Genomic DNA, 27,978 nt, shown 5'->3' with positions numbered 1-27,978 from the left:
GCAGGAGCGAGCACAAGATCTGGAAATTTTATCGCCGCTTTTTTCTTCCCTCGTAAATATAAAAATTGAAATACAAAAAAAAAAATGTATCAAATGAGTTTATTTTTGTGGCACGAAAATTCTGTCAAATGGTTTGATGCCTGCAAAAAGGCTGCAAAGGAATATTTATGCTACAAAAAAACAGCAACGTTTCATTTCTGTACAGGACATTCATTGTTTGTTTTTTTTGTGTGTATGTGCGCGTATGTCACCCGCTTCACATAAAGTCATTGAGCTCCGCCTCGAGAGCGGCAACCATCTCGTCCGCCTCTGAAGAACTTCCTTCTTCCTCGTCGTCCTCGTCAGATTCTTTGGAGGACTCGTCGTCCTTGTCGTGTTTTCGTTTGTGACCCCTGCAGACGAGAAAATAATGGGGGTTAAAGAATACTCAGAGCCATCTGCCTGTTGCGTTTCATGCCATGAAAGAAACGTCAAGGCAATGCCTAAGCGTATGCGGAACTGTCGCGGCATGGAATTGAAGCTGATTTTCACATGAGACAGGAGATGACGGTCAATCTCTTTTTGTCAATGAGATGTGAGACGATCTTTTTGTCCAGCTTCGTATTTGCTTTCAACAGTTAGCTCGTAGCAGACGTGCACATTTTACCGATGTCCCTGATCCACTGGTGAAAAGGACGCATAAAGTGCTTAAGAATGAATGACTCTGTCTTTGTGTTGTCATATTAGTAATTATTTTTTTTGTTCTTTGGACTTCAAGATGGCGCCGCTAGAGTGGCTGCCTTTCCAGCAGCTTGTATATTTTGATTTTCTACTTCTTCCATGCCTTTCATCTTCCTTTCATAACTTTGCTGCTGTGAAATGTAAATTTCGCCACTTCTAGACTAATAAAGATCAATCCAATCCTCTCATCTAAAACTGCTTCATACAACAAAGAAGGCACAGAAAGTGCTTAGATTGAATGACTGTCGATGTCTTTTGTGTTTTTATTTAGTTTTTTGATTGTTTTGACCGCAAGAGTGGCTGCCTTTATAGCGGCTCGTGTATTTTCTACTTCTTTCTTCCCTTTCATAACTTTGCTGCTGTGACATGCAGATTTCTCCACTGCCAGACTCATAAAGGGTAATCTATTAAAATGACTCTTAAAGTACGCCATACAGCACAACCTGCCCACTTCACTATGCATACTTCTATCTACGAAAACACGCGGTTCACTTTTAACCCCAAATGGGTTTTTTTTTTTTCAACGTCAGACACACTTTCATCCATTGCAGCTCATCTAAACAGACTGACATAAACATTTTGGTCCAAGAAGCTGTTGCCAAAGTGGCTCCAGAAGCCATTCCTCGGGATGTAAACAAAACACGCCTCTTTCCAAACCACTTGAGGTTTTCCATGACACCCGTAAACACCGTTTAAGGGGTTTGCCCGATGCTAATGAGGTCTTATGAAGGGTCACGGGGGGCTGCGGTATGACACCAACTCTGTTGAGAAGCACCCCTCACCCTCCTCATTAGACTGCAGCACTGTCAGATGGCCTCCCACAACAGCAGGATGGCGATTTTGTGTTCATTAAAAGGTTAGATGTCGGCAGAGTGTATATCAGCGGGGGAAGGTCGTCGTCGTGACGGCCTTGGCGGACCTCGGCAGACCCCACGAAAATAAATGTTAAATTCCAGAGCCGCAAGTTATAGTCTGCCTGGTTCTGAGGTTAATGCGAGAGTCGGTCTCCGATGAAATAAATGATTGATAAAGATTAGACAGAATAAGAAGTTATCATATTTAAAAGTTTCATGCTTAGCCAACCAAACAAAAGGCGCAGATCGCCTGAGGTCAATCCAAGTTTAACAACACAGTTAAACTTTCATCTTCATCTAGGAGATCTGTCCTTGGACAGAATTTAGGACTTGGGAAACTCCTTTATCACCGAAGCGATGTGAAATGTAAATGTCTCCACTGTGAGATGAATAAAGGCAAATCCAATCGAATCCAATTTACGACTTGAAACTCACAAACAAATTTAAAACGTCACTGAAGGAACGCCCTTGACCGAAAAAAGGACACATTGTAGCAGTCCTTCCATCACGTCAATGCATTTTGCTGTACTTGTTTGGTCTGAAAACTTCGTGTTGCACCAAAAAGAGGCAGAAGAGGGCGACAAAGCTCCGTGTAAGGAATTAATCAGCCCGTTCCCACAGGCTGATTAATTCCTTACACGGAGCTTTGCCACCATTTTCTGCCTCTTTTTTAGTGATACATTTCCCCCCCTATTGCCTCAAAATGGTACAAATAAATTCTTTAACGATACATTGCAGTCCAGATGCCTCAAAATGACACGGAAGGACTTCTTTAATCGATTGCAAACATGTATGCTTTCTTCTTCAGAACTATTTGAATCATATTCATAACTGGATGCGTAACAAAAAGCATATTCTCCAAATCTGAAGCAATTGTTTTGATTCACTAGCAATGCAAGACGTCTTGGCGTGACATCATGAACAAGGGGGCGGGACTTTCTGAATCTCCCCAGTTCCAAGCTGATTTTGTGGCAGTTTTGGGACACTTTAAGTCATTTTTATTGGTGTTTTGCATTTGACTAAAAATATCAGCCTGCATGTTTTGGGTATTTTAGATGCTATCAAACGTTTTTCTGATGTCAGTTAAAAAACATAAAAGTGACGTCGGTTGTCCTTTAAGAGTACTTTTCCGTACATTAAACGTAACGCAGAGCGGCTGAATACGGAGCCCCTTTTCTTTTTAATCATCTACAAATACCTTCATGTTTGCAGAAAACATCCCTGCAGAAAGCCAAATGCGATCCCTGGGCGACAAATATTAAAAGTAGAACTACAAAACAACTGACTTTGATACTCCTCCTTTCCCTTTTTCCTCATCAGCCATTTGAGCGAGTGGAGAGGACAGAGTGAAAAGCATGGCCGCTAATTACCGGTGGCCGCTAATGAGCTCCTCCTAACGAGTGTGAGATGCAATTCTCCCGACATGTGGTGAGAAATAGTCAAAAGGGAGTCAAAATGGATGCTTCCCGATCAATAAAGGTGCAATTTGGGTCGTTAAAAAGAAGACGTTGTTTCTTTTAGCAACAATGTGGATTAAAAGTCTTTGAATTGTGAATGGCTGGAATCTATCCGAGTGTACTATTATTACTATTAGTATTTCTGAAGGGTGCATTTGTTTTTGTTTTTTTGGGGGGGCGTAAACGACAGTTCGGAATAGACTTCTGAGCTTCAACTGAACAAGGAGGGAGGGATTTTTTTTTTTTTCTTATGCAAGCAGCTTGTAAACATGGAACAAGAGTAGGGGAGGGCGGTGGGGTGTTGGAGAAAAATGGGTCAGATTATTTGCAGTTTTGGGATTGCTGCTCACTGCACAAAAAAAGTACAGTGCTATCTCCTCTTTACTGTATACGATATATCCAATTATAAACTACAGACGATATCCATCAATAGCCCATGAAACTAATCAATTGTTTCAAAGTAAAGGCCAAAAGTGGCAAATCCAATTGAGTCCAACCATCAACCTCACCTGACAACAGGACATGTTGCCGATTGCCTTTTTGTTCTTTTCATAACATATTTATATAATAGCCTCATCTGTCAAAAGCACTCTACAGTCAGGGAAGCATAAGAAGCACTCCCGTTAACATTTCCCCTCCTCATCCGACTGACAGGCGACCTTTAAAAAAAAAAAAAAATAAATAAACATCAAATTCTACTTTTAGAACCTTAAAGGACAACCGACACCATTTTTTTGTTTCCTAACTGACATCAGAAAAACGTTTTATAGCATCTAAAATACCCAAAAACAAAAATGGTCTAATATTTTTAGTGAAATGCAAAACACCGATAAAAATGAGTTGTGTCCCAAAACTTCTTCAAAATGACCCCAGAAAAGGCGAGTTTCAGAAGGCCCCTTGTTCGTGACGTCACGCCAGGACGTCTTGCCTTGCTCGAGAATCAAAACAATGGCTTCAGATCCAGAGAAGATGCTTTCTTGTTAGTTATCCAGTTATCAATATGATTTAAATAGTTGTGAAGAGGAAAGCATAAATGTTTGCAATCGATTACAGAAGTTATTCCGTATAAATTCGAGCCATCTGGACTGCAATGTAGCGCCCAGAAAATGCACAAGATGGCGCACAAGCTCTGTTGGAAAAGTGCTGATTTGTCTGCTGGGAATTTGTGTCAACTAGTATCAAATACAGTAAAGTCTCGTTATATCGATATTCTAGGGAGTCCGAAAAATATCGATATAACCGGGACTATCGATATATCCGACCCTGCGCGCATGTAATTTTCTCCATGCGTGCATAGAAATAGTATCGTAATAAGCGGGACTATCGATATAACCGATATCGATATAACGAGACTTTACTGTAGTAGTCTTGGTGCAACACACAACGATTCACCAACGCGTTATTTATGTGTTTTCATTCTAATTTCGCCATCAACACGGATCAACACAATGTTTTCAGACCAAACTAAGTACCCAAAATGCATTGTGTCGCTTTCTCGGTCAGGGGCGTTCCAGACGTGACGTCACGTCCGGACTTGTTACCAACTCAAAAACAAGACTTCCTGAATATTCAGCGCGAGTCTTAAAACGGAAAATATAGCCATATGCAGTGGAATCTTTGTAAAATATGCTCAGTAGAAGTCATTTCAAGTGATTTTAAAATTATGGACACAACTTGTCCGGAGGCGTCGGTTGTCCTTTAAGGAAGCAGGTTGGTAAAACATGCTTGCTTTGTACACTTTTGTTCTCCGCGCTGGCTTCAATTTATTTTGTAATCGCAGAACACATTTGAACAGAGTGCCCTGTCAGGACGTAATGAGGGAAAAGTGACAAGGTCAATAATGTTCAATGTGCTTATGTGTGTTTGAAGGGACATAAAAAAATGACATAAAAATAATAATAAATCAAGCTGCTGGGTTTCAATTGCAACCTCAGGGTTCAGTTCAACGCTTCACGTTTGTATTTTTTAGCAGCGAGCAGACGACACAAATGGAATCGAACTGAATCATGAATCCGACGCAATCATCTGAACAAACAACGCGCCATTAGAGCGGTCTTAAGGTTATCGGAAAATCGATAAAAACAATTACTCACAGCAGGAAGAAAACCAAGTGTTTGTTCTCTCAATTCGCGTGATTTAAGCGTGAAGCAGTAAAAGATTGAAGGGTTGAAGTTTTTGAACCGCAAGCGATGTCAACTGCACGGCAGGATTCTTAAACAAGATTATTTGGTTTGGTTCGGTGCCGCAGCAAAAACGGACAAAATCCAACAACAGACAGTTGGGACGGCAAAAAAAAAAATATTTGACACCGCCCTGCACACTGTCGAGCACATTGCAAGAATCAAGACAAAAGCGTGGAAAATCCTACTGGACCCTACGCACCCTGCACACCACCTTTTCCAGCTACTCCCTTCAAGCAGCGTGTTCTACCAATAAAGATGATTTGATTCTGATTATTTAAGATGTTTAAAATGCCCCCTTTTTGTTAAAGCCAAATAGAGTGATGCCTGGGTTTACGAACGCTTTATTTTACGAAATTCGCGAGAATATAATCTTGGCATACGAACTAGTTTTCACCAAACCACACGGAACGCCACGGTGGCTGGCGGACTACTTTTCGGCGGAAGAACACCAAACCACGCGGTCAAACAGGGCTATGGTGGCTGGCGGACTAGTTTTCCACACCCCCTTTGAGTCCAGATGTGGTTTGTTATCGAGTGGAGTACTTTTGCTATTGTAGGACCCAAAAAGACCCCACCGGAGACTAGTGTTGAGCCAAAGAAGAAACAAAAGAAAATTACGGTCGAGCAGAAGAAGGAGATCAGTACAGTACAGTTTATTGCTTTAATTACAAATCAATAGCACATTTATTATACCAAAAATAAGGTATATCTTATGTAGTTTTAAAGGACAACCGACACCATTTTTTTGTTTCCTGACATCAGAAATACGTTTTATAGCATCTAAAATACCCAAAACATGCAGGCTGATATTTTTAGTCAAACGCAAAACACCAATCAATAAAAATGAGTTAAGGTGTCCCAAAACTCAGTTGTCCTTTCAGCCAAGTCGACCATTGCTACCATCCATTGACAACTACCATCACAAAGGTAAATAAAACGACTTTATTATATAGTACAGTTTATTTAATTACAATACAATAGCACATTTATGATACATAAACACAAACAATACATAAATATAGTAGAAAATTATGTTTTATGCGGACGTGGGAACGGATTATTCTCATTTTTAATGGTTTCTTATGGGAAATAAATGTTTGGCAGACGAACGTTTCGCCTTACACACACTTTCTGGGAACCAATTAAGTTCGTAAGCTGAGGTATCACTCTATTACGGAGGACAACTCTAGTGAAGGATAAAAGCTAACGGAAAAAAGGATAAGCACAAAAAAAAAACAGGAATGTGGGTCCAACTGATGCGACAATGTTATTTTCCTTTCATTGAAAATGCTGCAAACACAAAGTCGACCGAGAGTGTTTGGGCGTAAAAGCGCGAGATTTGAATTATTGAAAATAAATAAATAACTAAATAGATTTCCCGGACGCTGCATCGTTTTATCCAAAGTGGGCCACTCAAGTGCAACTTTAATTTGATGTCGGCGTGAGGAGACGTCAAGTGCGCATTCAGCGGACAAAAACACAAGAAGCGAACGTGATCCCGTTGAACATACAGCGTAGCTTTAATAGCCGCCTGTCAAGACGCACTATTGCTTTCTCCGTCGCCATCGTGTGGCTTTTATTGGACCGTGATGAATATTTAGCGGCGCGAATGGCGTTTGTGGAACAAAACGACAAAAACAACGGCTTTGTTTATCCATTGCGTTGCTTATTCTGCAACGGGAGATCCATTTTGTCAGTTGAAGAGACAAATTTGTTATTTGCGGTGTAGCTTCACACTAAGTTTGGTACTTAACTCATCCGCTGTCATTCCTGAATTTATTCGGGAATTGAAAATATGACGTAGAATGCCATTCTTGAATTTGTTCGGGTTTTGTTTTTTTTCTTGCTTGGGTGCCGATAAAGAACTGCTCAGACCTCTGGCAGTGTTTTTTCCCTTCCACGAGTGGGTAGCATTTCCCTTTTTTCTATGTTAGCGCTTTGTTAACGCGCTACATAAACCAATATGTACGTATTGCATTGTATTTTGGACAGCCGCCCTCATTTCAAGCTCAGATAACTCCAGACCCATATCACTTAGGAATTAACTTTTTTTTCTGATGAAAGAAGAGAGTCTAAGGCGCCGCGAGAGTGGCTGCCTTTGCAGCAGCTGCTGTATTTTGTTTTTCTACTTCTTTTTTTCCTTTCCTCTTCCTTTCATAACTTTGCTGCTGTGTTACTTCCAGGTCAAGTGAACGCTGGCACGAATGGCTGCCGCTCACCCGCACAAAAAAAAGTTCTTATCCCGTGACTGTAAATTGTCCTTGAGTTTTGAAAGGCGCTTAGACATAATGTATTATTATTATTATTATTATTATTATTATTATCATTATTATTATCATTATCATCATCATTATCATCATTATCATTGTGATTATCATTATGATTATCATGGTCATTATCATGATCATTATCATGATGATGATGATTAAAATTATTATGCTTTCTTACGATGTATTAAATGTTTATGTAGTCCTAAAACGCAATATTTTGCAATGACAAAAACCCTGGCACTGGCTGGAGTGGACACATTTTTGCACATCTTCTGGCAGTGAATGAGTTATGCCAGAAACTTGCTTTTCCCAACCAAAATGAATTTTGCTCCCAGAAATCACCAACAACAAATAAATCGACGATAAAACCTAACTCGAGTCATTTCATCAGCAGCCCAGGACCAAAACCTCCCAACAAGTCAACAATATAAATGTACCACCCCCCCACCAACCCCCCCAGGAAAGAAAATATTTTAAGTAGGGGGATTTTGCTGTTGGTATTCACGCGAAGCAACTTTCAACACACCTTTCAAAGTGCGCCCATGGGGAATGTTCTGACGGTGCACGACTACGTACGTACGACGTGCTTTAATAATTCATCCAAGACTGCTAGATGGCTAATAATGCTGAATCGGCACTTTTTGAGAACATACTGCTTGCATACTGCTTGGGTTGGAATAAAAATCGTATCATGCAAGATATTTATTTACAATCTTTTAACACTGTAACATCTATTATTATTATTATTATTATTATTATTATTATTATTATTATTATTATTATTATTATTATTATTATTATTATTATTATTACTATCGTCAATTGATCTTCCCACAAGCCATTAGCATGCTCGGTAAAGAGTTAGTGGCAGGAGAAGATGAGCTACAATCCCACACAGTCACACATTTTTTTTTGTGGCAAGGAAAGATGAAACATATTTTGAAATTTCACTCCTGGCTGTCTGACAAAACGTAAAGCTGCCCACCTTCATCACCTTCATAAGAGATTACAAGCGCAGGATGACTCGCATTTTCACACCTGACGCTGGAAATCAAATACATGAGGTGACCGGGCATCATTGCGAATAAATGCGTGACCACAGAGACAGGAAATGAAAATGAGACGGTGCCTGACGACGGCGGCGGCGACAGCATGCAATTATGTTTGTGGATCCAACAAAGTGTTTTTTTCTTTCTGTGTCACCTTAAAATTTGAATGCCTCGTCAGGCAAACCATTTGGAAGGGGAGTACATTTCCGGCTAAAAAAAAAAAAAAAAAAAAAAGCTTGGCCAAAACAAACATGCGGATCAAACCTCTAAAGATGGAGGACACTAATTTGCTGTGGCGACCCCGTCAAGGGAAAAGCCAAAAGGAAAAGAAGAAGAATTAGAGCGGCTTCAAACTGGATGAGTTGCTTCATTGCCAAGTCACACACTTTAAAAAAAATAATTAAAAAAAGGCATGTAATATGCTTAAAAATTCAAATTTCAGCCTTCCAAATGGATTATTAGGATTTTAAAATGAAACGGCTCGCTTGAATGTTACACAGAGGGGACGGTTGAAATTATGGCAAAAATAATCAACGCCCCGAGTCTGCCCATAGGTAGTTCTGCTACGGGGAAAAAAAAAACATCATCTAATTATACGTCACTATTTACAACGGCAGGTGCGAATTGTGCACAATCATCGCCGGCTCAAACGTCAAGCCGCAACAGCCCGCGAGCAACAGAATGACAGCTAAATTGTCGTAATGATCAGGAGCGGGTCGACGGGGTGGGTAAGAACACATGCGTTCCGCCGTATCTTAGCAACAGATGCGCGACTGGATGGCCGCAGACAAAACGCCAAGAGACGAGAACCACTCGGCGGCCTTGTTGAGGAGGAATCAATCGCCGGCGATATGGATGAAAGATTTTCGGCTCTATCGGGGAGAGAACAGCTCCTAACGTCCCACAAGGTCGTTGGACGATAAGGCAAATATACATTAGACAATTTCGTTTTGTTTTTTTCCACAAGACTCAAAAGAGTCGCGTCCTCGGTGAAGACCTGTTGAAATTAAAATGATGTATCCGAGAACAAAGAAAACGATTGTGCGGGATACCGAAGGACTGAAAATGAACGCCAACATCCTTCAAATGTCCATCGTTGGCTCATGTCTGTTTGGATGCGTCGCCATGGTAGCGGACGACTCTGTCTGATTCGAGCTCACTGATGAATACTTTTTTTCCCGTCGCATCTTATGGCTGTCATGATCTGGTTGGCGACCAACGGGGGGCGCTGTCGGCCCCGCCTGCACCTGCACAGGTGCTGGTCGTCCCGATCAGATTGGCGACCAACGGGTAGCGACGTCAGCCCTGCCTGCAGCCTCGCAGGTGCTGGTCGTCTTAATCACTGACACTTAAAAGGACACCCGGCACGACCATCCGGTGTCGGTTCATTGTTTGCTGCATGTTTGTTGCTTTGTCTGCAATCGCATGCATTGTATGCTGTGCATGTGTTTGTTTATCCTTGGCGGACTTTTACACTTGGTTTTCTTTTGATACTTTTTTCTGTTCAGTTGATTTTGATGTTTTACATTTTGTTCCTGCTGACCTTTATTTTAATACAATTAATTTGTCAAACAACCTCCTGCTCCCTCCTGCCTGCTTTTTGGGATCCGCACCCGTCATCACCACCTCGCAAACCGTGGCACCAGGTAGTGAGCTAAAAGATAGCTAGCCAGCTAATATATAGCTAATAGACAGCCAGCTAACCAGCCAGCCGCCTAATAGAAAGCTAGTCAGCTGGATAGATAGCTAACAGATAGCCAGCCAGCTAGACAGCCTGTTTACCAGCTAGTAAGGTAATAGATAGCTAGCCAGCTAAAAGATAGATAATAGAGAGCCAGCTAATCAGCCAGCCAGCTAATAGATAGCTAGCCAGCCAGATAGACAGCCAATAGATAACCAATAGATAGCCAGCTAACCCCCTAATAGATAGCTAGCCAGCTAATAGATAGCTAAAAGACAGTCAGCTAATCAGCCAGCCAGCTAATAGATAGCTAGCCAGCCTGATAGATAGCTAACATATAGCCAGCCAGCTAGACAGCCGATAGATAGCCAGCCAACCAGCCAGCTACCAGATAAGGCGCACCCCCAATGAATGGTGTGTTTTCAAACGTTGCCTCGCAAATTGTAGCTTATTATCTTGCAGACATTTTAAAGGATTTTGACACTTTCAGCTGCCGGATATTGTGTTTTTAAGGATTTTGGACAAAATGTTCAAGCGGAAAAAAAAAACACATTTTCTGGTGTATAAGGCACAAATGAGTATAAGGCGCACCCCCAAATGAATGGTGTGTTTTCAAACTTTTTGCACATATAAGGTAGATCTGACTCTAAGGCACACCTTCAATGAATGAAAAAAAAATCTATAAAATGTTTCCAAATATAAGGGACACTATATTATAAGGCGCTACAGTAGAGGTTCGGGTTAAGCACTACTTCATCAACAGTGGAAATTGGAGTCGGTGGCTGCTGACGTGACCTGTTGTGGCTAAATATTATGTCATATATAAGGCGCACCACCTTATAAGGCGCAGGATCGTTCGTCTTTTGAAGAAAATCAAGGCTTTTGGGTGCGCCTTATACACCGGAAAATACAGTCGTCCCCTTTGTTTGATCCCTGACTCTGATTGCGTGTCTCACCTGGACACAGTAGCTGGCAGACTGGCATCGGCGCACGTCGTCATGGCCCGGTCGTCCACTCCAAACGCCCGAGGACTCGGCCCTCCTCCCGAAAGTGTTTCTGGCGTTCGCTGCGGCGTCCGCGCTTCTTGCCGTCGTTGTTCCTCCTCGTCCTCGTTAGCAGCTTTCTCTTTCCCTCGCTCTTCACTCTCGTTGTCGCTCTCCTCACCCAAAATGTCATCCACCTTGCGGGCGAGAGAAGAAAAGAGCTAAGAGTGTGACACGAAGGTCCGGGAAATGATACTTAGTGCACGTGGATCTTCATCAACAGTCTTGTTGCCATCGTTGTTTACGGCGGGGAATCTATTTGAGGTTTCTAAAACGACAGTCGCTGCCCCTCAGCACTTTAAGTAAAACAGTTAAGCGTTACAAGGGCAATCACTGAGCCGGCTGGCACACAATCAATTCCCACTCGGTGTTGCCTTGACGATCGACCTGCGATTGAGTGGCGGCAGTCGCACGCTGTGAGTGTGAACGGGAAATAAGGGGTGGATTGGAATCAAGTGGCACAATATGTGACGGCGGCGCAGCACGACACACGATTAGGTTCCGTATCGTGAAAAAGTAATATTGTACTTTTTTAATGAAAGGGAGGAAAAGCCATTTAACAATTCCCCAGGAGGAAGTCAGTCGTAAATATGCACCGTCATCATTCCAAATTACTTTTAATAAAAAAATGCAATGGTGTTCTTTGTACGTACAAATGGAATTTGGCGGCGTTATGAGACTTTAATGCGATTCAGATTTGAAAGCACATTTCATTTGACTTGGGTGCTTTTGTTTAAGAAAAAAGAAGGTACAAAAGTGTCATAACGGCAGGCTGTTTAAGATTCAAAGTTGTCAAGTGCGAAGATTAAAACGCCTCTAAAACCGTGCCAGTCAAAGTTAAAACCTCTGAAGGGAGAACGAACAACTTTTAACTGTTGTTTGAAGGACAACCGACACTATTTTTTTGTTTCCTAACTGACATCACAAAAACGTTTTATAGCATCTAAAATACTCAAAACACGCAGGCTAATATTTTTAATCAAATGCAAAACACAAATAAAAATGACTTAAAGTGTCCCAAAACTGCCACAAAATGAGCTCGGAACTGGGCAGATTCAGAAAGTCCCGTCCCCTTGTTCGTGACGTCACGCCAGGATACTCTTTCACAAACTGCCTTGCTCCAGAATCAAAACAATGGCTTCAGAGAGTTCAGATTCGGAGAAGATGCTTTCTTGTTACTCATCCAGTTATGAATATGATTCAAATAGTTCTGAAGAGGAAAGCATAAATGTTTGCAATCGATTAAAGACGTTCTTCCGTATAAATTCGAGCCATGTGGACTCCAATGTAGCGCGCAGAAAATGCACAAGATAGTGCACAAGCTCCGTTGGAAATGGGTTGATTTGTCCGCTGGGAATTGTGTGTAAACGTATACCTTTATACGTGTTACCACAATTGGCTGCGATACACGATTCACCATGGTGTTATTCATGTAGTTTTCCTTCTAATTTCGCGACCAACACAGTGTTTTCAGATGAAAAAAGTACCCAAAATACATTGTGCGTCGCTTTCTTGGTCAGGGGTGTTCCCTCCGTGACGTCACTTAGGGCATCGTCGTCAACTCGAAAACAAGACTTCATGAATATTCAGCGTGAGTCTTAAAATGCAAAATATAGCTCTATGTGGTGGAATCTTTGTAAAATTCGCTCAGTAGAAGTCATTTGAAGTCATTCTACAAATTATGGATGCAACTTGTCCGGAGGTATCAGTTGTCCTTTAACTAAATTTGTTTCTTTAGCTATTTGAACACAAGTATGTCATCACGTAGCAATATGCGCTAATTGTAATAGACTTACGCCGGTGTTGACGCAATGGAGTTCCAAAGTTGCGCCGGTGGCTGTCAAAATGCACCGCCCGCCTGGGCTGCGCCTCGTAAAACATTCAGCGCTCCGAACGGAGCGGAGGATGCAAGTTGAAGTCATGTTCTCTGGATTGCCGCAATTTTAAAAAAGCGCCACGGCTTATTTGACCTTTTGCTGAAAATGGAAGGGGGTAACGATTGCGAGATACAGCGCGGCCAAGTTCCCACCGCATCTATTTTCACGGCTGTAATCAAAGGCCACACAAAGTGCACAGGAGGCTTTTCAAAACAAATCTAGAGGCTGGTGGTCTCCGACTGCAAATGTGCTGCAGTCAAACTGTGCTACCAAGCCGGTAGATTTATTTTGTTGACATGTTTGCAAGGTGAAACATTTTCTCTCTCTCTCACTCTCTCGCAAGAAAATTGAAAGGTGGAGCGTCTGAAATTAATCGCGCCGCAGCAACATGATTAATCGAGTTGGGAGGTGTTTTTTTAGGTCTCTTTTGGATGACAGTCAGCATTTTACCGTGTTTTTGGGGAATCGATTTTAAAAAGGACATTATAGAGGGGGGGATATACTTTTTATTGTTGGTACACAAATAGTCATTTCTCTAGATCACCCGGCAACATATCAAGTATCAAAAGTGTTAATTCCTAAGTGATATGGGTCTGGAGTTATCTGAGCTTGAAATGGGGGCGGCTGTACAAAATACAATACATATTGATTTATATAGCGCTTTAACAACAGCTGAACAACAAAGCAAATGCTGCCCCCTCGTTGACGGAAAAAACATTGCCAGAGGTCTGACCAGCGCTTTATCGGCACCCCTACAAGACAAATTCATGAATGACGCTCCACGTCACACACTTTTCAATTCCCGACTAAATTCGGGAATGGCAGCGAATGAATTAAAGAACGGGGGAAGAGGCAAATGACAATAGCATGAACACCCGAACTTTACGTGACCTTATAGTGACGTAGTCGCATTTACAAGGGTGCAATGTAGCGATTCGCTAGCGACGCAACCGTGTGAACACCGAACACCTCATTAGTCAAGTCGATCCCTGACGAGCGCTAGATTTAAATGAGGCTGGCATTTAATTATGGCACAAATTAATTATGTCCATCGCACGGCGGCAACATGCACAATTGGTGCTAATTAATAACGGCTGGGGTAGCAAAGCGCGCGCGAAAGAGACAAAGGAGGGGCCTTTGGGCCTTCAACATAAATAAAAATGAAAGTGTGAGCACTTCCAGCGGCGGCGAGAATCTTAAGATGGCAATTTCCATGGACACGGAGCAACAATGATTGGAAAGATTACCCATCAGATCTCTCAGTGGAAGGACATAATGGAACAACATTAGTGACATCATTTTCACAGCCGGGGCTAGACTTGCCATAGCAACATTCTCTCAAGGCTATTATCCTCATCACTATCATTCTTGGGGAAAGGAAAAAAAAAACAGTAACACATTTTGCGTCTCGCTGGCGTTTATCTTCATATCAGACGCAATGTGGTCACATTTCCAGATGACTAATAAAGGCGGGGTGGCAATTCAGACATTTTACAGTAGCCTTATATAAATAACGACAGGGATGATGGGAACAGCTTTCTTTCAATCTTATTGCCTCCGGGAAAGGCGGTATTCACAATGATTTACATTGGCACTAGTAATGATATTTCACTGTATTACATCGGCAATAGAGACATTTTTTTTCCTGAGTATTACTTATTTTTTTTATGATTGTATTTAAGGCACATCCAAAAGCCTTGAATTTCTTCATAAGATGACCCTGCGCCTTATTTGTGAAGTACAGGTAACATCCGACTTACGACCGAGTTCCGTTCCGACCAAACGGTCGCAAGTCAAAATGGTCGTAAGTCCACCTCTGTGTGCCCCCCCCCGCCCGTCTCAGCACGATGGGGGACAGAGCTTTCAACTGCTCTGCCCCCAAACTCTGGAACTCACTTCCTCCCAACATTCGTAACATTGATTCTTTTCCCACCTTCAAAACCCATCTCAAAAGCCACCGAAATTGCATTTTCTGTGTAGCTCTTTTTTTGTTTCTATTTATAATTGTATTTTAATGATTGTATTCTATTTTGTGATTGGATATTATTTATTAGGGCGGCCCGGTAGTCGAGTGGTTAGCACACCGGCTTCACAGTGCAGAGGTCGCCGGTTCGCGTCCCGGTCCGGTCTCCCTGTGTGGAGTTTGCATGTTCTCCCCGGACCCGCGTGGGTTTTCTCCGGGTCCTCCGGTTTCCACCCACACTCCAAAAACATGCATGGAAGGCAGATTGACCACTCCAAATTGTCCCTAGGTGTGAGTGTGAGAATGACTGTTGTATGTCTTTGTGTGCCCTGAGATTGGCTGGCAACCAATTCAGGGTGTCCCCCGCCTCGTGCCCGAAGACAGCTGAGATAGGCTCCAGCAACCCCCGCGACCCTAATGAGGAATAAGCAGTACGGAAAATGAGATGAGATATTATTTATTATAGTACCTATGCTTGTCTGTCTGTAAAGTGTCCTTGAGAGCTTTGAAAGGCGCCTAAAATATTAAAATAGTGTATTCTTCTTATTCTTATTACTATTATTATTATTATTCAAATTATTGCTCTTCTTCTTCTTCTTCTTCTTCTTCTTATTATTATTATTATTATTATTATTATTATTATTATTATTATTATTATTCTAATTATTGTTCTTCTTCTTATTATTATTATTCTAATTATTGTTCTTCTTCTTCTTATTATTATTATTATTCTAATTATTGGTCTTCTTATTATTATTATCATCATTATTCTTATTTTTATTATTCTTATTCTTATTATTCTTATAATTCTTCTTATTCTTATTATAATTCTTAGTCTTCTTATTATTATTATAATTCTTCTTATTCCTATTATAATTCTTATTCTTTTTCTTCTTATTATTATTATTATCATTCTTCTTATTGTTCTTGTTCTTCCTCTTATTATTCTTCCTCTTATTATTATTATTAATTATTATTATTATTATTATTATTATTATTTGTTTCATCTGTATCCTTCAATAGTTACCTAATCCGAGTGGGGGAAAAAAAATAAATAAATAAAAAAGGAAAGGTAGCGCAAAGCAGTTCCCAAAGTAAATTACAGAGTTAACTTTAAATGAGTTATTAAGTGCGCTGGCTGTTTGGTCTTCCGTCAAAGCATGACCAATTACAATGACATCCAAGTTCTTGGAGCACATTTAATTAAAGCAGCTCTCATTGCTAGACAGAAAGTGCAACTTCCTGACTGAGCGCAACGAAAAACAAAAGCCAGATAAACTCATCCACTGCCAGACGATGTGCAAAAATGTGTCCACTCCAGTGCCAGGGTTTTTGTCATTGGCACTGGAATTGCAGGACACGCAGAATATTGAGTTTTAGGACAACATGATCAATACAGCGTTGGAAACCTTAGACTCACTTTTTATCATCAGAAAAAAAGAGTTATTTCCTAAATTATATGGGTTAGGAGTTATATAAACTTGAAATTAGGGCGGCTGTCCAAAATACAATGGAATGCAAATGTAATGGTTTGTAAAGGGCTTTAACAACAGCTGAAGTTGCAACAAAGCGCTAACATGTAAAAAAGGGACATGTGGACCCCTTGTGGAAAAGAAAAAACATTGCCAGAGGCCATTGCCAGCTTCTTATCGGTACCCAAGCATGAAATAACAAAATTCGAACAAATTCGGGAATGCGCCCTTTGTTCTATTTTTCATACCCAAATAAATTTGTGAATGGCAGTGAATGAGTTAAAAACTTTTTTCCACTATAATAGGGCCGATAAAGTGGTTTTTAAAAGTGGTTTCACGAGGACACGTGAAAATAAATCAGTTGTGCACACCATCTTATAATGAGAATGTAACTGCGTTTGCATGTTCTAGTAGGCTTTTTCTTCTTAAAATCCATCAGTAGAGTATCAAGCTTTGGCTTTTATGCATCATTACCTCTTTATCCATGCTTTCCAGGTCCTCTTTGCAAAGCGTGTACAACGGCATTGTTTCCGACATGCTCGGCTGGCGCTTCCGACGCGACGGCCCGAGCGACTCGTCATCCTGGCTCGGTCCTGCTGACACATCTTGTTGGCAGTTCGGCGCTCCCCTGAACAACAACAAACTCACTGAACCAAAAGAAAAGACCGTCATCCTGTATTTATTTTGTTATAAGTTTGACTCGGCTGACTGAAAGCGATGGCGAAGGGCCAAGATTTTACATTATGCAAATCTCATCCGAGCGGAAGTCTCTACTTAATTAAATGTTCTTTGATGATTAAAATCAAAGTGGATGCAAATCTGATGACTCTGTAAGCCTCGAATGACTTGAATCCATTTTTCCCATTATGATAGCTCATGATGAAATAGCCACAAAGCCCTCGTACAGCCCCCCCCCCCCCCTGGCTGTAACACTGATGTACTATAACCGTGGCATCGTTTACAGCAGGGGTGTCAAAGTCATTTTTTGCCGCGGGCCACATTGTAGTTATGGTTTCCTCTTGAGGGCCGTTATGAATTTGGGGAACCCATTAGAATGTTTAAATCACTTCAAATATTACATATAGAGCACGCAGCAAATTAATTTTTTTAGCAATCATCATGGAATTTAACAAGTTTGATTTGCTTTCGCGGGCCGAAAAAAATGATGTGGCGGGCCGGATGTGGCCCGCGGGCCTTGACTTTGACACATGTGGTTTACAGTGTGGGAAAAGTGACAAATAATGACTAAAATGTGAGTATTTACTGTCGTACTGTGTCGCTAAGGAAAGCTACGGCCCCTTTGGGAGTCGTTTAGGAAAGAAACGTATCGGCACAATAAGAACTGGATGAGAGGAAGTAGGACCAGTCGGATCTCCATTCCAATATTTTTGGGAGCAAATTAAAGACTTGAAAAAAAAATCCTTCAATTAATATGATGAAGAAAATATGTCTCTCCATTTTGAGTGATTCAAATTTCCCCATAGTGGGATTATGAAAGGGCTTCTTATTGTTCTTATTGTTATTGAAGTAAGAATTGCGAGGTAAAAATAAGAATTCTGAGTTACAAGTCGGAATTCTGAGTTAAAAGTCGGAATTGTGAGTTAAAAGTCGGAATTCTGAGTTAAAAGTCGGAATTGTGAGTTAAAAGTCAAAATTCTGAGTTAAAAGTTGGAAATTTGAGTTAAAAATCAGAATTCGGAGTTAAAAGTCGGAATTCGGAGTTAAAAGTCGCAATTCTGAGTTAAAAATCCGAATTTTGAGTTAAACGTCAGAATTCTGAGTTAAAAGTCGGAATTGTGAGTTAAAAGTCGGAATTCTGAGTTAAAAGTCAGAATTGTGAGTTAAAAGTCAGAATTCTGAGTTAAAAGTCGGAATTTGAGTTAAAAATCAGAATTCGGAGTTAAAAGTCGGAAATCTGAGTTAAAAGTCGGAAATCTGTCCAAACTTTGAGTGAAAAATCTGAATTTTGAGTTACAAATCGGAATTCTGAGTTAAAAGTCAGAATTCTGAGTTAAAAGTCGGAAGTCTGAGTGAAAAGTTGGAATTGTGAGTTAAAAATCAGATTTCAGAGTCAAGAATTCTGAGTTAAAAGTCAGAATTCTGAGTAAATGTGTGTGCACTACTTCCTGGTTGAGTGAACGCTGGCACCTCTGGCTGCCGCTGCTCACCCGCAGAAAAACATGTTTGTTCTTATCCTGTGACTGTCAAGTGTCCTTGAGTTTTGAGAGGCGCTTAGAAATTGAATGTATTATTATTATTATTATTATTATTATTATTATTATTATTATGAATTGATGTGTGATGAACGACTCGAGTCTTCTGTGAATACAATAAAATAAAAAACAAAGAGTAGAGTCACCAATTTGAACAACAATCAAGAGCTAATTTTTCCTGAAGCACTTATTGTTTTTTTGTGTGCATACAAATGAGGGAAGGAAAAGCCAGGGAAAGGATGACCGCCCCCCCCCCATCTACACATCCTCACGAAGTTGTCATCGACAGTACCTGATGAACGACTGTTCTTGTTGATCAGACGCCGCAAGCGACACCGGAGGGGCTTTGCGAATCAGTTTTCCCGTGACGGGGTCGTAGGTTCGAACCTCGGGCGGCGCCGGGTGAGTTTTTGCCTGGATTGGGGGCGGGTTTTGGAAAAGAGGCCTGTGACGGCTGCCGGGCTTGTCAAGGAAAGCCGCTGGGCTGTTGCTCCTTCAAATAGAAGGAACAAAAAAAAAAGATCAGCGTTCAGCCATTCTGTCCAATTAAATTCATCCAAATTCTAATTTTACTACTACGACGGCAACAAATGTACCACGTCTGCTTGGTGTAGTCCTCCTGTAGTGGGAACAGGTGCTCCTCCACCCTCTCCCAGCGCTCCAGACAACTCCACAGCCAGTCGGGGTTAACCACATGGAGGTGTTTGCAGCCCAACGCCTGACGGACCTTTTCCGTGCCTTAGCGGGTAAAAAGGGGAGGGACAAAAACGTCGGGTGACTTCATTGCTTGTCAAATTGGACTTCACTAATATCTGTTATTAGTCTGTGTTTTACTAAACCCCGGCTGAAGGGAGGTTCTTTGACTGAGATTATTTGCAATCTCTTTCTTGGAACCAGAAACTACCTAGATCTATTTTTTGTGGCTTGGTTGTTGTTGTCGCGGCTTGGAATCGAAGCGGATTTACGTGGGACAGGAGATGTGAGACAATATCTTTTGGTCAATGGATGCTACAGCTCTGTGCTTGCTTTTGAGATTTAGCTTGTAGCAGATGTGCACATTTCACCATGACGCCCCTGATCCATTGGTGAAAAGGACGCTTTAACAATAATCCAGTTCATTTATAAGCACATTTCAATACTCCCAAGGTCACTTTACAGTCTCAGGATAAGCTTTCCTGTGGGTGAGCAGCGGCAGCCACGCGCCAGCATTCACTCAACCCGGAAGTAACTAAAATAGATAGAAAGATAGCTAGTTAGCTAATAGATGCCAATTTCCCCATTGTGGGACGAATAAAGGTTTTCTGATTCTGAGATAATCAATAGATAGCTTGCTAGATTCAACCCCTCTTCACATACAAGTGCATCTTAATTCAGTAGAGTATTGGTGAAAACAATATGCATCAGGAATGAATTTTATGTGTTTTTATGTTCCTATTGTGTTTATTATTTTGCTTTGTGTTGACTATTGTGTGAGCTTTGATCCTCTACCCCACAGGTGTCAAAGTCAAGGCCCGCGGGTCAAATCCGGCCCGCCACATCATTTTTTTCGGCCCGCGAAAGCAAATCAAACTTGTTAAATTCCATGATGATTGCTAAAATCTGAGCCAAAATTTCATATTTTGGGATGTCAACCACAATAAAAGTCATTATTCTTGACTTCAGATTTGAAAACGAGTTATTCATTAATTTGCTGTGTGCTCTATAGGTAATATTTGAAGGGATTTAAACATTCTAATGGGTTCCCCAAATTCATAACGGCCCTCGAGAGGAAACCATAACTACAATGTGGCCCGCGGCAAAAAATGACTTTGACACCCCTGCTCTACCCTTTCATCAAGAACTGCTTCATACGACAAAGGGTTCAGAAAGTGCTAAAGATTGAATGACTGTATCACATTTATTTCTGGTATTTTTTTTTGTTCTTATGACTTCAAACTGGCGCTGTGAGAGTAGCTGCCTTTACTTCAGCTCCTGTATTTTGTTTTTCTACTTCTTCCTTTCCTTTCCTTTCATCACTTTGCTGTCGTGATATGTACATTTCGCCACTGCGAGGCTGATAAATCCAATCGTGCATTTTCTCTCAAGCACAATTTCGACAAGCTCGGATGGAGGCCACTGCCAAAACACGGAGGACGCTTGAAAAAAAAAAAAACGTGGAAAAACAGATTTGACGTACCAGATTTGGCTGCAATGAGGTGCGTGGTCCTAGTGGGTTCTTGTGAATTGAGAAGCAAGTTCTTGCCAATCTTTGCCCCCAGCGCCTTGGCGTGATAGTACTCGCGAGTCCTCTCTATCGGGTAGTTGGTCGGGTACAAGCCGCTGAAGACGATCGTTGTGCCGTCTAAGGTCTTGCTTTTAAGCTCGGGGACGATCTTGCGAATATCCGGCGTGTCGGCAACTTCGGTTTTGAGGAAAGCCTCGTAGCGGGCGTAATATTCGCCGTGGATCCGTTCTAGTACTTCCTCGAGATAAAAGAGGTGATCATCCGAGTCGTTATCGGCTTCTTCTTCCTCCTCGTCCTCCATGCAATGGTCCAGGATCTCCTCCCCCACGGTCACCCCGGATTGCTCGCTATTCTGCGATTCCGTTTCGGGTTCCCTCTTGTCCGAGCAGCCGTTCCCCAGCTCGGGGAGGAGAACATCCGATGGTTCTGTTGATTCTGAACTTTCTACTTTACCGTTTCCATCTTGGGTGTCATTCCCGTTTTCTTGCGAGACTGCTTCAGGCTCGGGTTTCGTTGCCTGGGTGGCGCCGTCCGCTGATGCCGCCTTTTCTCTAACATTTTCACTGTCGCTGTCACTGGAAAGGTCAAAGTCCAGATGATTGGACTCGTTGTTCGGAGTTAAGGAGTTTGTACTGTCCTTCGCCTCACCCGTCCTGCTCATACTCCCCTCTTTACTCATTTGCTTTCGAGTTTCTGTCGCTGCAGGCTCCCCATCAGCCTCTGAATGTTTATCCGTCAACGCCTCATCTGGCAGAGACGCGGCGGCGTGTATCCGTTCATTGTTCGGGACTCCTTGAGAACAGCGATTGGACGCCGAACCGTCTTTTACCAACTTTTTCCTGAGGCCGTTATTTTGCTCCTCCGCTCCGGGAGTCTCGTTCACTTCAGGGCTCTCTGCAGCGCGACCTGATGGGTTGAGCGAGACACAGGGATCAATTTACAGTCCAATGATACATTGGCTTACGCACTCAATTGGTTCCCAGACAGAGTGTGTAAGGCGAAAAGTGTGTATCCCAAAAATTAATTTCCCATAGGAAAGCATTAAAATGAGAATAATCCGTTCCCTGGTCCCCTTAAAACATAATTTTCTACTTTCTAATTTTCTAAGCCTTAAAACTACACAAAATATACCTTATTTCATGTATAATAAATGTGCTATGGTATTATAATTCAAGCAATATACTGTACTATATAATAAAGTCTTTTTATTGACCTTTGTGATGGTCGTTGATGGCTTGATTGTGTCCGGTTTCCTCAGCATTAAACACTTGATGAGGAACGTAGCCTTCTTCTGTCACCATTTTGAGGAATGATCCCTTGTAACTGCTTTCTCTGTGATAATTTTATCTAGTTCCTCATCAATTGTGTTCTGTTTAGCTGGGTTGATAGCTTTTTGCATCAAATGTACAGATGGCTTGTGCGGGTTGCCTGATTGATGAGATAATTTAACCTTGCAGTCCCCACTCTGCCTTTAAACTATCAAAGTTGAAACTCTCTCACTGTCGTCTGCCTGTCTCTTTAATGTTTAAACCACCTCCCCTCACTGCTGCGTTCTTGACCAATCACGTGGCTTTAAAAGACTGGGGGCGGGGAATAGAGGACAAAAACAGCCGGCTGCCATTTTGTTGTTAGAAGAACGGGCTCGTTCGCGAACGACACATCGCTCATTGAGGCAGCTCCGTGTACGATGCCAAGGTAAAATTTTCATAAATTTAGCATTCGTAAACCGCTCAAGAAAAGACAGGAAGCAGAGCTGGAGGTAGCAGTGTTGAAGATGCTGAGGTTTCCTTTGGGAGTGACCAGGTTGGATAGGATCAGGAATGAGTACATTAGAGGGACAACTCATATTAGAGACTTTGGAGAGAAAGTCAGAGAGGCCACACTGAGATGGTTTGGATGGTTTGTTCCACTTCACGATTGTGTCCCACTTGTTGTTGATTCTTGACAAAAAAATAATAATTTCATATCTTTATGTTTGAAGCCTGAAATGTGGCAAAAGGTCGCAAGAATCAAGGGGGTCGAATACTTTTGCAAGGCACTGTATATTCAAAGGCAATCGCAATGATTGAATGAAGACTGAATTTCAAGAATAAAAGTCATCTTTTTTAACTCAATCACTGCCATTCCCAAATTTATTCGGGAATTGAAAAGTGTAACATGGAGCGTCATTCCCTAATTTATTCGGGTTTGGATTTTTCTTGAGGGAGTGTTTCTGATAAAGCGCTGGTCAGACCTCTAGCAATGTTTCTGCCTCCCACAAGGGGCAGCATTGGCCTTTTGTTCATGTTAGCACTTTGTTACTGGTTTAGCTGTTGTTAAAACGCCATATAAACATATATGTATTGTATTTTGTACAGCCACCCCCATTTCAAGCTCAGATAACTCCAGACCCATTTAACTTAGGATTTAACTCATTTTCTGATGAAAGAAGAGAGTAAAGTTTCTTTCGCTGAATTGAATGTTTATGTAGTCCTAAAACCCATAATTCTATGGGTCCTGCAATTTGAGTGACAATGACAAACAACCTGGCACTAGGGGGGACACATTTTTGCACATCATCTAGCAGTGAATGAGTTAAGTTCAGATTTCAGAAAAGAACATGCAAAGAAATTGTTCTTTGGGTAGATTTGTGTCAAAGTGAATCGTAGTAAGCTGCATTTTTTTGGTCCTTGTTCCAAACTTTGGACTGCATTCAAAAACATGAGCTAACAGAAGATCTTGTTATCTTAAAAGTGGCTCTGCTGTACTGCGGACTGTGCAAGAAACTTGAAGCATCTCCTTGAGCACTGCATTGAATTGGATGCGCCTCACAAGGACATATTTTCTTGAGAGAGAGACAGAGTGCAAAAAAAAAACATGTGGGCATTTGTACCTTTCTTAGCCATCAGAGCTTCTTGCGAACCCGGCGGCGCGCTAATGTCCCCGATGCCCTCAAAGTAGACGTACTTCTTCACAGTGATGAGGTTGGGTGCAAATTTCCACACGTCTTCACGGTCGTCGATGATGCACACCATCGAGTCCCCACAGGGGAAAAGATACCTGGCGAAGTGAAGAGATGCAGGGGGTTTTATTCCTGAAAAGCTAACAACGTTTATGTCACATTGCACAATACCAAAAAAAAAAAATATGCAATGCACTTATTCGCCAATTATTTGCACATAATTAAGAATTTATTCTGTTATGAAATGCCCCTTTTAATTGCGATGTGAATGATCAGCTTTGTAAATTTAGCATATACTGCATGTGTCCCCCCACCTAAGATTCCCCGTCTTAGAGAAAGGGTCTATGCATTCATCTCTGGACAGGATGCGATGGGAGAACAGCTTTGTTTCGGGGTCCAGGAAGCCTAAAGAAAAGTCAACAAAAAGAGCATATCAGCATATTTTTTTAAATGAAGCATTCCATTCAAATAATGTGATCGTTCCTCTTGTTTTCCCCACGGGAAAAAAAGAATACAGCAGCTGGAGACCCAGACTGGCCTTCTCAACTCATCACCGGTAGTAAATTTCAATTCCGAATGCATTAAAAATTCAGCACATTGCTGAAAAACAATGCCTCGCTAGGGTTATATGCCGCACGGCATGACGGAAGACCAACACCTGAATAAAATTGAGCCTATATTACGCTCGCTCATTTTGAACTCGGACTGAATCAAAATTCTGCTGAGGGGACAGAGGGACTTCTTTTTTTTTTTTTCCCTTAAGATGGTTTCCGTGTACAACTATGAGTATTTTGTTGTACATTGCTTGGAGGAAGGAATTAAAAATACACATCCTGATGTAATTTATGCTCTCTGGTATATTGATAGCAAGGATAAAAAATCGATCGATAACTAACATAAATCACACTTTGAACAGAATAAATTCGCAGATAGCTCCCCCTTATGGAACCAAAATCGAAGTGTAAGCAGAAAATCACCCACCCCTCCATTGATGCGCTAAAGGGAGCACAAATTACCCGCAATGGTGTGTGCGTAAAGCCGGCTGCCGAACGTGAAGACATGCAATTCGTATAATTTGGCAATTTTCTCCAGGAATTCCTTGCAATGCGGCCGTAGACGCGTGTGAAGCATCGGCTCGCCTCGCCCAAGCTGGAAGTGGAAAATGCCCTGGGAAAGACAAACAGGCTTTAAGTGGAAGAAAAAATACAAGTGTATTTTATGTGTTAAAATTAATGCTAATTTCTGATTGAAAGCCATTTTCTCACAATGTGTCGTCGCAGTTTGTGTGTGTTATCAAACGGACCTTATTGGACATTTGCTGGCAGTGCTGATCGGTGGTGTGGATGAGCGTCTGGTCCAGATCCACCATGAGGACCAGCTTTTTGTTGCGATGGAGCCGCTGCTGGTCCTCCCGGCCTAACTGCTCTGCTTGCTGTTTGGTAGAAAAACGTTTTTCCAAAGTACAGAGATTGTACAGTGAAAACGCTCACGTTTTACAGGTTTTCAAATGTTACTGACTAGCTTCTTCCTAACAGGATATGGTGATTTTGATCTTCTTTGACTGCTGCCGAGTATTTGCGCGCCTCAATTGGTCATGTTTGACAAGGAGGGGAAACTCTGAGTGATGATGCTATGTAAAGTTCGGCTGCTAGCTGACTGGTGAGTCGCCATAAGTTCGGTGAGTTAAGTCAAGTTCGTCACTTGTGGTTGTGAAGTAGAAATTCAAAAGTTGAGCAGCAGCATTTTTATAGATGCCGGATGTTCAACTAAATTTGACTAGATTCCATTTTCTTTTAGGCACGACACAGTAAAATGAGCCTTTGATGTGCAACATATCGGAAAACATTGATGCAATGATATACTCAAAGGCGTTAAAAACAGATATATGCGACACACGGCTCACCTCTGAGCTGACCATCAACTCTGGTACGCTGTGCACCATGGAGACGGTTGCCGTGGAAATGGGAGTTTTCTGCTTTCCATTCGCGCTCTGCAGTCTGAGAGAGAGAGAAAAAGAGATGAAATCAAGCCCGCTTCTGATTCAACTGCATCGACTTCAAAGCTGCTTTTCTTCTGAATTAGCATTTGCTCAAGTACATAGCAAAGCGCGCACACAAGTGGGTGTTATGCTGCGTACTTGAGCATATGCTAATTCAGAAGAAAAGCACCTTTGAAGATAATGCTGTTGAATCAGCAACGGGCTTGATTTCGGGGAAACGGGTTGATTTCAATGAAACAGGCAAAGGGTGGCTGATATCAGAATCGGTTATCAACCACCTCAATGGTGATGTCACTGTTGATCATCATCATGTTTTTGCATGCCCTTACTGAGTCAGATCCTGGCCACATTCGGCACACAAGCCTTTCATCACGATCGGGTGGCTGCATCCTGCTAGTCTGACAATGACACCCCTGAAAAAAAAAACAACTATGTGTTTATATAAACACATTTCATTCAAACGGCATTCAGTAATAAAAATGCATAGACAACAAACAGCAGCTTCCTTGAAAATGCTTCTGAAATATGACATTTGACCCACTCTCCTTGTTTCAAATGATTATTTAAAATTTATTTTTTTGTCTGGGGGACACTACATAACCCCACCTATCTACCCAGACCGCCCGATACGGATCTGATATTGCAGTTTGGAATAAAAGGCCTCAGAAAACTGACAACATGACATGACATGTTGACCTGCACTCTAACATGTTGATATTCTTGGTCAATTTTTAAAACACGCTAAAAGAAAGAATTTAAAATGTTTTTGTTGAGTTTTTATGGTTATGCGATGATGATGGAAAGAACGGATGAGACATGTTACATGATGAGATTTGAATACAATATAAGATTCTTTTGGAGAAAGAATCTCTCTCTTACTGTGGACTCCAATGCTTTAAAGACCCCAACTAAAAACGCACCGGATGCACGCAACATTTTGTTAAATTGAAAGCAACTCACCAACGCTTAAGTTCCGCTTTCAAAGTAAAAGCATTTTGCAAGTTTCTTATTGAAAACAAAACGCGTTTGGCTTGATCAAATATTAATGCTGCTAAATGGCACTAATCACACAAATTCGTTTTTGCAACAACAATGTGCTTCGCTAAAACATTTAACAAATTGGCGTCATCTCAATTGCGTGTTTGTACTTGGCTAACAAACAAGCTAGCCTTCCCGTCGGCACCCATGCTTTCACAGAATTAGCCCGTTAGCCATGTAGCATAACACTGACACAATTCAACATTTAGCACGTTTCCGAATGAACCAGAAGAGGCGTCAAACAAGTAACTCACCCAGGAGGTATGACCTGTCCGGGTTGACAACACAGCTCCTTGACGACCCCCGCGCGGTCCGACTTAACCTTCCTCTCGGGTTGTCTGGGTGTCTCTGCCCCCTTCTCCGCGGGTATGGGTACACACAGCGCTAATACGGAATCTACGTTGACGTGAGAACCCAGCTTGACTTTCCACTCTAAGAGGCGACACGGGAGCGTTCCGATCGTACAGCAGATATCCGACATTGGCACCACTGGGCCCAGCGTTAATGCTCCGCCACCGCCGCCAGAATCAGCGGTCGGGTCCTCCATCTGCGAAAAATGTCTTTGTAATGTTCCCGTTAGAGTCCGTCCGATTGACGTCGCAGCACTCGAAACATTAAGAAAACGATCAATCGCCAGCTTCTACGTGAATGAAAACAGCACTGGTGGGCTTTAAACGTGCTAGATGCTGCAGCGGTGGTTCACTCTTCCCGCCCGTAAACAGGAAGAGGGCACATACAGGTCGTGATGACAACTTCCGGTAGAGATGACCAAAACATGAAAAATGTAAACGAAAACGTGCCCATTTCTATTAAACGCAGATTAAAAAATCTCTCTAACGTGTTATTCAACAATTATTCGTTAATTTGCATAATTTATATGACAACTTTATTTGATATTACACATGAATTTATAGATATCAATTTAATATTATCATTTTATATTTCTTATATATTTCTTGGTATAATATGTTAACGGAATAACCCTGCAGTTGTA

The 27,978-nt window shown here is 41.7% G+C and overlaps 1 protein-coding gene across 1 annotated transcript; it reads right to left on the bottom strand.

The window, feature by feature from the left end:
* Positions 1-84: 84 nt before the first annotated feature.
* Positions 85-27,698, bottom strand: ctdp1 (CTD phosphatase 1). Its single transcript, XM_089023683.1, has 13 exons — positions 27,239-27,698; positions 26,276-26,359; positions 25,851-25,944; positions 25,251-25,379; positions 24,964-25,114; positions 24,262-24,352; positions 23,879-24,045; positions 20,959-21,912; positions 19,379-19,520; positions 19,075-19,275; positions 17,044-17,197; positions 11,171-11,394; positions 85-392 (listed from the first exon to the last, which is right to left on the bottom strand). Exons 1-13 carry the CDS (start codon positions 27,529-27,531, stop codon positions 257-259), a joined length of 2,820 nt encoding a protein of 939 aa, XP_088879809.1. The 5' UTR covers positions 27,532-27,698; the 3' UTR covers positions 85-256.
* Between the last annotated feature and the right edge of the window lie 280 nt (positions 27,699-27,978).

Source organism: Hippocampus bargibanti, linkage group LG20, assembly GCF_051943395.1.
Source record: "Hippocampus bargibanti isolate YZ-2025 linkage group LG20, ASM5194339v1, whole genome shotgun sequence".
In the NCBI taxonomy this organism is placed as follows: domain Eukaryota; kingdom Metazoa; phylum Chordata; class Actinopteri; order Syngnathiformes; family Syngnathidae; genus Hippocampus; species Hippocampus bargibanti.
Note: the sequence above shows the minus strand (reverse complement) of the source record. Positions and strands in the feature narration are given on the sequence as shown.